The 13,346-nt window shown below is 34.1% G+C and overlaps 1 protein-coding gene across 1 annotated transcript; it reads left to right on the plus strand.

Moving 5' to 3' along the window:
* Positions 1-11,404: 11,404 nt before the first annotated feature.
* On the plus strand, positions 11,405-11,806 carry LOC120271516. Its single transcript, XM_039278204.1, has one exon. It carries the CDS (start codon positions 11,405-11,407, stop codon positions 11,804-11,806), a length of 402 nt encoding a protein of 133 aa, XP_039134138.1.
* Positions 11,807-13,346: the final 1,540 nt, after the last annotated feature.

Consider the following 13,346-nt stretch of genomic DNA (forward strand, 5'->3'; position numbering starts at 1 on the left):
ATAGAAATGTTCCTTGTATACTTGAAGGATATTCAGATAGTGATTGGTGTGGTGATACTCAAGATAGAAAGAGCACAACAGGTTTTGTATTTAATGTTGGGTCTGGTGCTGTATGTTGGGCTTCAAAAAAACAAGAAATTGTGGCTTTATCTTCTACAGGAGCTGAATATATGGCTTTGAGTGCAGCATGTTGTCAAAACATGTGGATTGAAAAAATATTGGTAGATTGTGAAGTAAATAGTGATGCAGCTAGTCAAATTTGGTGTGACAACAAGTCATGCATAGCAATTGCAAGAAATCCTACTCTCCATGGCAGAACGAAACACATGGATGCCAAATTTCATCATATAAGAGAACTAATAGCAAAGAAGAAGATTCAGTTAAATTTTTGTAGTACAAGTATGCAAGTCGCTGATATATTTACAAAATGTTTGAGTATTCAGAAGCATGAGCAGTTCAGAGGAGAGATGGGAGTGTGTCAGCTTCAATCAAGGAGGGATTTTGTTAGTTGTGATTGAATCTGAAGAGAATTGAAGAAGAATTGGAGTAGAGAATCAAGTTTGTTGCTGTTGTATTTGTCCTGATGTCTTTAGTTTGGATTGGAAGGGCAGTAATGTCTTTTCAGGTGTTTGAATAGTGGTTAAGTTCGTTAGACTTTGGCTTGAAGAAAATCAACGGCTGAGATGCAGTTCATCAGAGAAGAGGAGTAAGTTCGAGGCAGCTGCTGAAGCAAAGGATTTCAGAATCAATGAACGGCTGAGATTTGATCATCACAGATAGTGTCCATTAGTTCAAGGCAAAACAAATGTGTTTGGATGAAGAGCGGTGGAGTTGATCAGACGCGTGGGTTATGACTAACCTGTTTCTTTTCAGTCACCAAAGTTTGTATAAAGGGTTGTTTAATTGTTGTTTTCACTGTGAGGAGTTTTTTCTGATTATGTTTTTTCTGTGAACCCTCTTCTTGTATGAATTTTCCTGCTTAATTGAGTGAGTTTTTAACCAAACTTTATTTAAGAAAGTTGTTGTTTGTGATCTCAACTCTTTGTGTATTGAGTTTCAGAGGAAACAAAGTTATATAAAGTCTGGTATCTTTATTTTTGTAAAGTTGATCTATGTTTTACTGATTTTTCTGGTTTCTTGAGCTTGTGCGAATTTTCCTGATCAAGTGGCTGAGATTTTCAGGTTTCTTTATATAAGAAACTTGTTCTTCTAGATCTGAATTCTCTACATAGTGATTATCACATACACCATAGCTCATTCACACCACCATATCTTTAGTCAAGTCACAATACAAGGCATTTAAAACAAAGACAAAAACTAGACCAAACTAAAGCTATACAAACAAACTTGACTCAACCAACTTAAACATAACCCATTCAAGTGCCTCGAACTTACATACATACATTAGATAATGAGATCCTGCCCATCCGAATTAAACCAACAGTTCACTACTACTATACAGCTTGGAAGCCCTTCTTCAGTTCTTCTTTTGCTGATATCTTCAGCATGTATTTGAATATAAGCTTGAGAACATTTAAAAGATGATAAGAAGAGTGGTTGATAGCTAGAGTTTTTAAAATGTTATATGGATTGAGCTCATAAAGGATATACCTAGATCCAATAGCTATATCATACGAACAACTGAAATCTAAAGAAAGAAAATTGAGATACATGGGTGGGTAAGGCTTTACAAAACCTGCTTGATGCTTGAGTTCATTTGATTAAAAAAGAAAATTTGCTAGGCCTTTGTGAACCCATTCTAAAATGTAATGTGGAAATGTATGCAAGACAAAAAAAAATGATGAAGTGAAGAGTAAATGCCTGCTGGCAAATAATGAGTCCCTGTGTGTTGATATATATTAACTAGGAAGGTATATATTAATATCTTGAAAGTCGTTATTTTCTCTGGTTTCTTCTATTAGGTTGCGCATTTGTTGTGCATTGAAGTTGGAAACTTCAGCACCTTTAGTTGATAAACCTCTTTGGGAGGATACTTCATTATAATGTTTAAGCCATAGTTCTTTAGCTTGTTATTAGTAAAACTTGTTGATTATTTAGAAGTTCATGCAATGTGAATTAGGGTTTAGGGTTTAGGATTATGTCAAGCTCATATATCATGAAGGCTTGTATTGAAGTATCATTGTGTTCACACATTAACTGTTCAGGTTAGATACAAATAAAGTAGGATTGGTAACATATAAACATGTGTTTAATGTGACGGATAATAAAAAAAACATGAAAAGAACAATGAAACCGAAAAGGGCTAGAGATTAATTAGATGAGGCTTCTTTTGCACAATAAGGTATTCATTTCAAGGAAACATCATGGAGTTGAAGATATGTGGTACTCTTATTGATTATCTTCTGCAAGAAACTTGGAGTTTGTTGGAAGTTTGTGTTTTTTTACGCCGTAATTCTTAGTGAAGAATTTGTTATTAATTTATCAGAAAGTTGACCTATTTTCTATGAAGTCATCTAGTGGGGTGGTGGAGTGATGGTGACATGAGGAGGTGGAATGATGGTGACATGAGGAGGTGGAATCAGTCATATAGAACAAGGTGTGTAATGCATGTGAATGTGTGTGAAAAACAAATCTATTGTGTTCATGTTTTTTCTTCTTCCTCTTCAATATAGCTTTCCTATAGATTCATCCTATTTTAATTAATTTTGTTCCACGTTTACACACTTGATTCAAAATATATGTTGCATCCCAAATTTAACAATAATATTTGAGCTATGTTCTACTGATATTAGGCATTTGTTTTAGCCATCCATTATTATTACACACTTGTTAATTAGATGTGTAAATCACAAAATATTGTTATTTTATGGGAAAATTACTGTTTACCCCTCGATAATTTCAAAACTTCCCAAACAGCCCCTGTGAGTTTTGCATACCTCAGACAGCCCTTCTTTTATTGTTTCACTTCCTTTTTACCCCCTGCATTATGAAATTCCATCATTGCCCTTAAACCTTTTTGCATACATTTTTTTCATTTTTTTTTGCATTCCTTTTTGCATGTACTCATTTCTTAAACAGAGAGCTCATTTTTTTAAACAGAGAACTTATTTTTTAAACAGAGAGTTCATTTCTTAAACAAAAAACTCATTTCTTAAACAGAAAACTCATTTTTTAAACAGAAAACTCATTTTTTAAACAGAAACCTCATTTTTTTAAACATAAAACTCATTTTTTAAACTAAAACATTAATATTTAAACAGAAAAACAAATATTTACGTGATAAATTAATCCTGGATATAAAAACCAATTAATCTTGGCCACTCGTACATATTTAAATAGAAACAACGATATTTAAGCACTTTTTTAAACGTAAACGCAATATATTAAACAGAAACATCGATAGTTAAACAAAGACAAACAAGCATATCAACAGATAACTCATTTCTTAAACAGATAACTCATTTTTTAAACAGAGAGCTTATTTTTTAAACAGAGACCTCATTTTTTTAAACAGAAACCTCATTGAGTAGGGACATTGAGTATCTCATCGTCGCTGATCTCGCGTGAACGCTTGAGTGCTATGCTCCAGATCTGGCGAGCGATCTCGAAGGTGGTCTGCTCGTGTGGGGTCTTAAAGGAGAAATCTTTGTCGGCGTTGGCGATCCGGTTGGCGACGTTCCTCGGAGGTCGGAGTGGTGAGGTCTTCGATGGCGGCGTCGGATAAGACGGGTCGAACTTGAACGGAACCATTCTCGATCGCGGAGACCGCAACATGGATAGCAATAGGGTTAGGGTTAGGGATCATTCCGGGGTTTTGGATCCATGGCGCCTAAGTCGGCGACGGGAACGGAGGGAGGAAGCGGCGCCGATGAGGGTTCGATCTGCCGCCTTCGCCTTCGCCTTCATCGTCTTCCCCGTCGTCGACCCTCATCTCTTTCATCTTCTTCGATGCCGACCCTCGGGAAGACCGCGATGCTCCTCGTCATCGAGCGAAGGCATCGAAAGGTTGCACTCGTACATATTTAAATAGAAACAACGATATTTAAGCACTTTTTTAAACGTAAACGCAATATATTAAACATAAACATCGATAGTTAAACAAAAGACAAACAAGCATATAAACAGAGAACTCATTTTTTAAACAGAGAGCTTATTTTTTAAACAGAGACCTCATTTTTTTAAACAGAAACCTCATTGAGTAGGGACATTGAGTATCTCATCGTCGCTGATCTCGCGCGAACGCTTGAGTCGCGGCTCCGGATCCCGGGCGAGCGATCTCGAAGGTGGCCTGCTCATGTGGGGTCTTAAAGGAGAAATCTTTGTCGGCGTTGGCGATCCGGTTGGCTGACGCTCCTCGAGGTCGGAGTGGTGAGGTCTTCGTGGCGACGCTCGGATAAGACGGGTCGAACTTGAACGGAACCATTCTCGATCGTGGAGACCGCAACATGGATAGCAATAGGGTTAGGGTTAGGGATCATTCCGGGGTTTGGATCCATGGTGCCTAAGTCGGTGACAGGAACGGAGGGAGGAAGCGACGCCGATGAGGGTTCGATCTCGCCGTCTTCGTCTTCGTCTTCATCGTCTTCCCTGTCGTCGACCTCATCTCTTTCATCTTCTTCATCGTCGACCTCGGGGAAGACCGCGAGCTCCCTCGTCGTCGAGCGAAGACATCGAAAGGTTGCACCTTTTTCTCTAGCAAGATCGAGATCTAGATCGAGGTGGAGATCAAAATTCTAGGGTTCGAAATCCCATTTTTCATGCAACGTGACTGTGATTGTGAGCAGCATGCTTTTGTCTCATCGGCTCACCCTTAACCTGCAATAAAGAGATTTTGGGGGTGATAAATACACCACAAAAAACTCATTTCTTAAACAGAGACTTCATTTTTTTAAACAAAAACCTCATTTCTTAAACAGAAAACTCATTTCTTAAACAGAGACCTCATTTTTTTAAACAGAAACCTTATTTCTTAAACAAGAAACTCATTTCTTAAACAAAAAACTCATTTTTTTAAATAGAAAACTCATTTTTTAAACAGGAAACTCATTTTTTAAACAGAACCTCATACCTCATATTTTAAATAGAAGCTTCATTTTTAAATAGAAACTCATTGCACCCAAGGGCATTATAGTCAAACCCTGTCACACTTGCCACAACTTTCCACGCAAGGGACAATTTCGTCCAAAAAATTCCAAATTAACTCTATCAATCAATGTTAGATGTTTGGGGGGTTTAAAAAATCATTGTATTCAAAAGGAAGGGGTTTTTGGGAAGTGCAAAACTAACGGGGTGTTTTTGGCAATATTGCAAATTTACATGGTGTTTTTGGCAATTTCCACTTATTTTATTGATAAAAAAATTATATTCCTTTACTAAAATGGGGAAAAATGATTTGGTTCAAATAGATGCTTTTGCAACTTGGATGTAATATGAGAAATACATTACACATTGTGAGTTTTATAAAAAAAACAAATAAATTATGTATTATGATGTTATGTAACTTGTAGGGGTAGAGAATACGACTCTTCCAACAAAAGAACCAGTAAATAGTGAATGACCAATGTTATACACTATTCTACCGTGTTTGCACAGTACTGCATAGTACAAAAAGCCAAGGGGTTTCGATCTCTATGCCGCTTATTCACCATTTTAATGAGATATCATAGGACTACCAATGGTTCTCACGATACTGAATCTTGTATATCAGTTATTTTGAAGATTGATAATTTGCTTTCAAGTTGGAGATTGTTGATATTGGCTCAAAAACCTATTTTATGCTTGTTTTTGGGTAAATCCAAATAACAATTTACAGGCTGTTACCTGCATTTAATTTAGCAACTTACTCTTATTTATTCTTCATATTTGAATATGTTAGGTATAAATATTATAGAACCCATGAGTTTGTAAAAGGCCCATTGGTACAATAACCATTTTATTAGAAATTTTTTTTGTAGTTTAGATCATCACATAATTTCAACTCAACATGTACATTTATATTTTGCATGTTTTCTGACTTAATATGTTATTAATCAGTTTACCTAACAAATTTGGAGTTAGTAATTGGAACCTTATATGGCTGACAAGAAATGGAATGAGAGAAAAAGGAATTGAAGTTGGGAACGAAGAAAGAAGGGTTTACATGAAATGTAATTTCCTGCTAGTAATGTTACAGAATGAATGGCAGTCCCTTGTGGCACTTCAGAGGCTCATTTTCTTTTTCATTTTCTTTTCTCTTCTCATTTAAACTTTCAGATCAGAAATGCAAACTTAGGTGAAGAGCATTACAGTTAATTCCTAGCCAATTGTCGACTCCATGCGTTTGATCATCCGACTATAAAGATATGTTGATGAAGTCCAAAACTTTGAATAACAGGAAAACTGAGCCTGCATTGCAGTTAAATTAAATACCTTGAAATATGGATCACATGCATGATAATATATAGGTTTGAGCAATTATTTGTGCTGCATAGTTAAATCAGTATACAAAGTTTGATGAATATTTTTTATTATATAAAGAAGCCCTAATTAATCTTATAACCGGAAAGAAAATCTATTCCAAATTCTTATATCATTGCACTGACAATTTCCTTATAAAATGTACATATTTGTCCATGACTCAGTATTTTTGTTCATGGTCATCTACTGGATCCACATAAATTAGTGAACAATCTTTTAGTTTTTTGCTCGTGGACTCGGTATGTGTATATATATATATATATATATATATATTCATTTCTTTCACTCTGTTCGTTGAAAACGTGGGTTGAAAGAAAGAATTTTCTTTTTTTCCTTCAAGCATGGGTAACGTTTGGCAGTGAAATATTTGCCAGCTGCATGAGATGTTTCTTGTATTGTGCTGAGGAACCTTTGTTTTTCTTTGTGTTTTTATAGGACCACACACACAATGGTTCTGACTGAAAACCATGTGTGACCTACAAAGCAAATATTCTTGGAAAGAAGGGTAACTCATATTATTATTATTATTATTATTATTATTATTATTATTATTGTTGTTGTTGTTGTTGTTGTTGTTGGTATCTTGTCTTCAATTCATGTGAAGCATTTTTGATGGGGAAATATCGGTGGTGAATCACATGTTTTTCCGGACGTTTTGTACATGCATGAATTTTAATTTTGTTGACATTGATTAAAGATGGAAGTCTAAGTTTGTGGACTTTTATGCAGCAATATATGTGTTCACAGTGCGTTTTTTTTTCCAAAAGATTGATATTCTATTCACATTGTCCCTTATGTGGAAAATCTTCTTAAATACAATTGTGATAATTGATACATGTGTGAGCTTACAAATCATGCTCTTGTGTCATCAAGTGATGGTGTATGAACAGCACGATTAATTTTTGGTCTACCTGTGCTTATTATATTTGTATCCTTTTTTATTACTAATGAGATTGGTTGATGTCAGGAACAACCAAGCTAGGCTTTGAATGTTTAAAATTGTTTTAACTGTAAAATTTTAATATGGAGTTCATACAACTTTGGTCTAGTTAATATTAATTACAGTAGTTTAAAATTAAAAATTTTTTTTTTTTAAGAATTGATGTTATATTTTTATTAATATTAACACAAATTTAAAGTTAATTATTAAATATATAATTTAAGTAATTATATTTTATTAGTACAATAGGTGGGTGCTTATTAGTCTTTTGTTTTTTTTTTTAAGACCTTCGTTGCTAAACAAAAAATAAAATAAAAAATAAAAAATCCTATAACACTTGTAAATTTGAGAAAAATTTTCAAAACACTAATGGCAAATAAAGTCTTTGTTTTGAAGTGTATATAATTGACCACCGGCCAAATAGACAAGTGGTATGTGGGTGATGGTTTGTGCACATTACTAAAAAAAAAAATTATTCTAAATTACTCTATGATTTGTCTTTTTCTCAATTCAATACTAATGGTTTGATTATTAATATTTTAGTACCCTATGGTTTTAATTGTTTACAAAAAAATATCAAAACACGCAACTCTGTTAATCCTTTTGATGTGTAATTTATGAATATATGAATTTACCTTTTTATCTGTTCTGAAAAATTTATTATTATTTAAACTTATAAGGGTAAAAAAGTAAATTTATGTGTTTTTAAATGCCACGCCAGTAAAGATTTACGATTAAGTGTTTTGACATATTTTTGTAGACAGTTAGAGCCATATGGTACTAAAGTGTTAACAATCAAACAACATATACCAAATTCAAAAAGAGGCAAATCTCAGCCTAATTTAAAATAATTTTTCAAAAAAAAAAAAAGAAATTATAATTGACGCATTATAATAGAGGTAAATTAATGTAAGAGGAAATGGTAATTGATTATATACCTTCTGCATCTTTGTTCGCCAATTCTCTAATAATAACAAATATTAATAACCTATTTACAGCCTTCTTCTTAATTCAGTACATTAGTGGTTTATTTTTTTTAATTAAATGATTGATTTTTTTTTTTTAGAATTTTCCGGAGCCGCAGATCAAACCGTCAATCTCTGATTATAGAGGGAATAAAATGTCAAACTCTCATGTTGTGTATCGTAGAATGGTAAAGATTGAAATTGTGTTTTATAAGAATAGCTTAAAAAAACTTATAATAAATTGGAAGTAGTAATAAATTTTTAAAATAAAATCTCACATATTTTTTTTTATAAAATTATCATTTTAATTATATATATTTTTCCCATTTTATTCTATGGTGAGTTTGTTGGGGTCTAGCATCCCATGATCTTGTGTAGACTCTGATAAACACAAAAGAAAAAATAAATAAAAAATAAGTGAAAATAATTTAAAAATAATTTAAATCATAAAAATTAAAATGTCAAATTATAAATATTTTTTGGAAAATTATATTTTTTTTTTGGGTATTATAAAACTTAAAAGACTTGTTTGATATTTGATTGGTAGATAATTAAGAACATCACAAGCAATTAATCACAATACAATTGGCTAAGTCACATGACTACTTCTTATACTATTTTATATTTGATATTCAATAGACATCACAAAATTCTACAATTTTTTTTGCCTATTTTTTTGGAACTTTTTGTCTTCTAGTTGTGTTGTATTTAGGAAAATTTTTATACCATAATTTTACCGTACAAAAGTTTTATTAAGATATATAATGTATTTGTCAATTTCTTTTTTTAATAATATATTTATTCTATTTGCAAGTCAAATGAGTTAAACGATGCTCCCTTATTTTGTTTTTTATGTGTCATATTTTGGAGTTTTTCTCTATTCTATTTTACTTGGTTATTTAAAAATTTTTGTGTAATATTAAATAATTTTTTTTTCCTAAATTTATTTTTTAATTTAATATTTTTATATAATTTTTAATAAATTACAATCAATTAAGTATTAAATCATATACTACTCTATTTAATGAAGTTTTAAATACTAATAGTTTTAGAAAATAAATAAATTTTTTTATAAAATTTAAATAATTAATTAATTATAATTAATTTTTTTAATCGATATAAAAAATTAAGTAAAATTTACAAGAAGAAAACATTTAGAACTCAAAATTTCTCAAGCCAACAGGGACAGATAAAAATAGATTCCTTGAGTTTGTTAAGCTTGGATTGGCATGCAATGTCCTTTTCTCAAAAAGGATTGGCTGAGGTTGGATGATACATGATATTAAGAAAACGTGCAGTGACAGACATTAAAATGGTTATGTGGTTGTCAGGGACGCCACTTATGAATGCTCCTTGTTTTTCCCAAAATTAAGTTTTATTTATTTATTTATTTTATGTATTTTTTTTGGTTGACATTGTAAAAGTACATGATGATAAATATAGCGAAGCTGTTTATAATGTCAGGCATTTATTTGCAACCTTTAAAAGGCATGTCTATTTTCATGCACAGCTGGTTTACTGTTCAGTACATTTTTGCTTCTGGGTTTACTCAATCTTGCGAAATGTCAATTTTGCCCTCATAGATTCCTTGCCTCTGTCCAACAAAAGGGATAAAAACGTAGTTTAAAAAAGAATAAAAAAAAATTTTCTTTTTCAAATATTGAGCTAGAAAAAAAAAATCTTATTTGATTTAATTAATATTAATAAAAATTAAATATTTAAAAATTAATTGAGTTTTATAAAAAAGATGAATCTCCCTCGCAATTTTTTTTTTTTGCAGAAATAAACATTTAAATTTGAAAACACTTGCTAAAGTGGCCCAAACATCTACTATTTATACCAACATCCATCTGTTTATTTTTTAAATAATAATAATTATTATATATTAATAAAAATATTTTTAAAAATAATTATGATATCTTTGAGTTTGAATGCTATTTTTGAGTTTGAAGATAAAAACAATGGCAACCCCAATTTGGATGACATAAGATGTGCTCAATCTCTGATGAGAGATCTTAATCTCTTGGAACCTCCCTTGGTGGGGAGAAAGTTCACTTGGACTAAGGGCCAAAGCGACCCTATATCTGGGTTCGTCTTGACAGATTCTTTATCAATCAAAAATGATTAGATGCCCACTCGAAGGTGCACTAGTCGAGCCTGTCTAGAGTGGGCTTTGACCATGTTCCCCTGCACTTGGAAGCGGGATCCTTCCCGGCTAAGGTCAAACATTTTAAATTTGAACACTTCTGGCTCACGGATGAAGGTCTTGCTAACCAACTCTCCTCTTAGTGGAATGAAATTAATCCCACTGGCTGTAGGGCCTTCGTCATTGTTAAAAAACTCCAATTCTTAAAATCTAAACTGAGAGATTGGGCTATGGTTAAATTTGGTTCCCTTAAACTTCGCAAGCTAGAACTTTTACACTCGATTGACTCCCTGGACCTTATTAGGGAGTCCAGGGCCCTAACCTCAATTGAGTTGGTGAAGGAATCAGATGCTTTATTAGATCTTAATTCCCTGCTTCACCAAGAAGAAATTTATTGGAAGCAAAGATCTAGAATTAAATGGCTAAAAGAAGGCGATTGCAATTCTAAATTTTTTCATGCCTTTGCCAATGGCCATAGAAACAGGAATTTCATCCCTAGGACTTTAGATAATGGAGTGCTAGTGGAAGGTTCTATAAATTTGGGGATCGCTTTTGCTACTCACTTCAAAAAAAAAAAATTAGTCCTAGTAGAAATTTCAGATTCCGTTTCTCTTGGTCTTCCCTTTTGAGGAACAAACTACTTATGGATCTTTCTTCCATGGATTCCCCTTTCTTGAGGGAGGAAATTAAACGAGTTGTTTTTTACCTTAGTTCTGATAAAGCCCTAGGACCGGATGGCTTCCCAATCTCCTTCTTCAAAAAATTTTGGAACATCCTTGAGAAGGACTTTCTAATCCTTTGCTCTGATTTTTACAATGGATCTTTCAATCTGGAGCGGATAAATTGGGCTATTATTGCTCTCATTCCAAAATCTCCCTCTCTTGAAGGACCGGCTGACTATAGACCGATTAGCCTCATTACTCGGTCTTAAAAATCATGTCAAAAGTCTTAGCTACGAGGCTGAGTAAAGTGATTGAATCCCTCATTGACAAGTCCCAGACAACTTTCATTAAAGGAAGATGTTTTTTGGACAACATTCTTGCGGCAAAGGAACTCATCTTTAGTTTGCAAAAAAGGAAAATTTTGGGTCATATAGTCAAAGTTGATTTCGCCAAGGCTTTTCACATGGTGGACTGGTATTTTCTCGATGAGCTTCTTCACGCTTATGGTTTTGGGGAGAGATGGGCTGGATGGATCAAGGCTATTCTTGTCTCTTCAAAAGCTAACTTTATCATTAATGGAGATAAGTCTGGCTATGTTAGATATCTCAGGGGCCTGCTACAAGGTGACCCCCTCTTCCTTCTTGCTTTGCTTTGGTCTCTGATGTGCTCAGCTTGATGTTCAACCATGCTCTTGATTATGGTATCCTTTTCGGGGTCCCTTTAGGGGATTTTGGCAAAATGTGCCATCTTTAGTATGCAGACGACCTGCTTGTCGTAACCACTGGAGGACAGGAGGATCTTCAAATCATTAAGTTAATTCTTATCCTTTTTGAAGGGATCTTAGATTTGAAAGTGAACTTTCATAAAACCTATCTCTTTTCCTCAGTAAAAAAACAAACTTCCGGAGGAATATTTGGCTAGGACACTCAACTGTGGTATAGGTACCTTGCTGGTGAATTATCTCAAGATTCCCATTTCTAGATGTTGGCCCAAACATCATGACTGGGATGAGTTAATTTTGAAGATTAGTTCAAAGCTGACTACCCGGAAAGCGAACTCCTTTCTCTGGGTGGTAGGCTTACCTTGGTAAACTCTGTCCTTTCTGCAATCCCAAACTATTGGATGTCAATCTTCAAACTCCCCTGTTGGGTTGCTAAAACTATCGACAAAATTCATAGGGATTTCTTGTGGTAAGGTCCTTACATCGATCATCCTAAAATGAGGTTTGTAAAGTGGCATCGCATTTATAGACCTAGCGAACGAGGTTAGGGAATTCTGAACCTTGAAGTCTTCAATGTGACTCTGTTACCAAAATAGTGGTGGAAATTTCCTTCTGGTGTTCCCCGGTGTAGAGACAAAATCATCCGATTCAACTATTCCAGCTCCTCTCAAGATTGGAATCTTTTTGGCAGACCACCTAGCAGAAGATCTTTCATTTGGAATAGGCTACTTCATTGTCTTCCGGGTTTCCAAGCCGGAATCACCTCGGTTGTGCATAATGGTGAAAACACTCTTTTTTGGTTGGATAAGTAGGTGGATAATTACGCACCAAAAAATCTTTGGCCCTTCTTTTTGCCTCTTCTAATAGGCCGGTTGGTTATGTCAAAGACCTCATCCTTCTCACCCAAACTCCTTGGTTTCAAGTTGATCACGCTGTGTTGTCGGCCAAAATCCCTCTCCGTATCCTTGCAGAGCACGGGATCAGAGACACCAAACGGTGGTCCCTCACCCCTAATGGAGATTTTTTTGTCAAGTCTCTTTATAATTTTCTCATTAATGGCGGCGTCAACTGCAAAATTACTCCTGTGATTTGGAATGCCCACTGCCCTAAGAAAATTAGTATGTTTAATTGGCTAGTTGGGACAACAGTATCTTTACTTTGGACAACCTTGTTGCTAGAGGTTGTAACAAGCTTCCGATAGCAACCTGTGTGTTGTGCAATGCAAGCATTGAAACAGTGAACCATCTCTTCCTGCTTTGTCCTTTTGCCGAGAGGATGTGGTCATTTCTTGTTACTCACTTTAGTTTTCCTCCCCCTCCATGCTCTTTAGCAGTTTTGTGGGGAAGTTGGCGTCTTCTTTTTCCTACTTCCAGCAGGAGTGCTATGGACTTATTGATTAAATCCTTGTTTTGGAATGTTTGGTTGGAAAGAAATGCTTGTATCTTCAACAAGTTCTCTGTTCATCAATCTGTGATTTTGAAAATTATTTATATGT

This window comes from Dioscorea cayenensis, chromosome 11 (assembly GCF_009730915.1).
Source record: "Dioscorea cayenensis subsp. rotundata cultivar TDr96_F1 chromosome 11, TDr96_F1_v2_PseudoChromosome.rev07_lg8_w22 25.fasta, whole genome shotgun sequence".
Taxonomy (NCBI): Eukaryota; Viridiplantae; Streptophyta; class Magnoliopsida; order Dioscoreales; family Dioscoreaceae; genus Dioscorea; species Dioscorea cayenensis.

Bases quoted from the DNA above. Each gene is read 5' to 3' on its own strand.
- LOC120271516 (XM_039278204.1), top strand. From the start codon at position 11,405: ATGTCAAAAGTCTTAGCTACGAGGCTGAGTAAAGTGATTGAATCCCTC.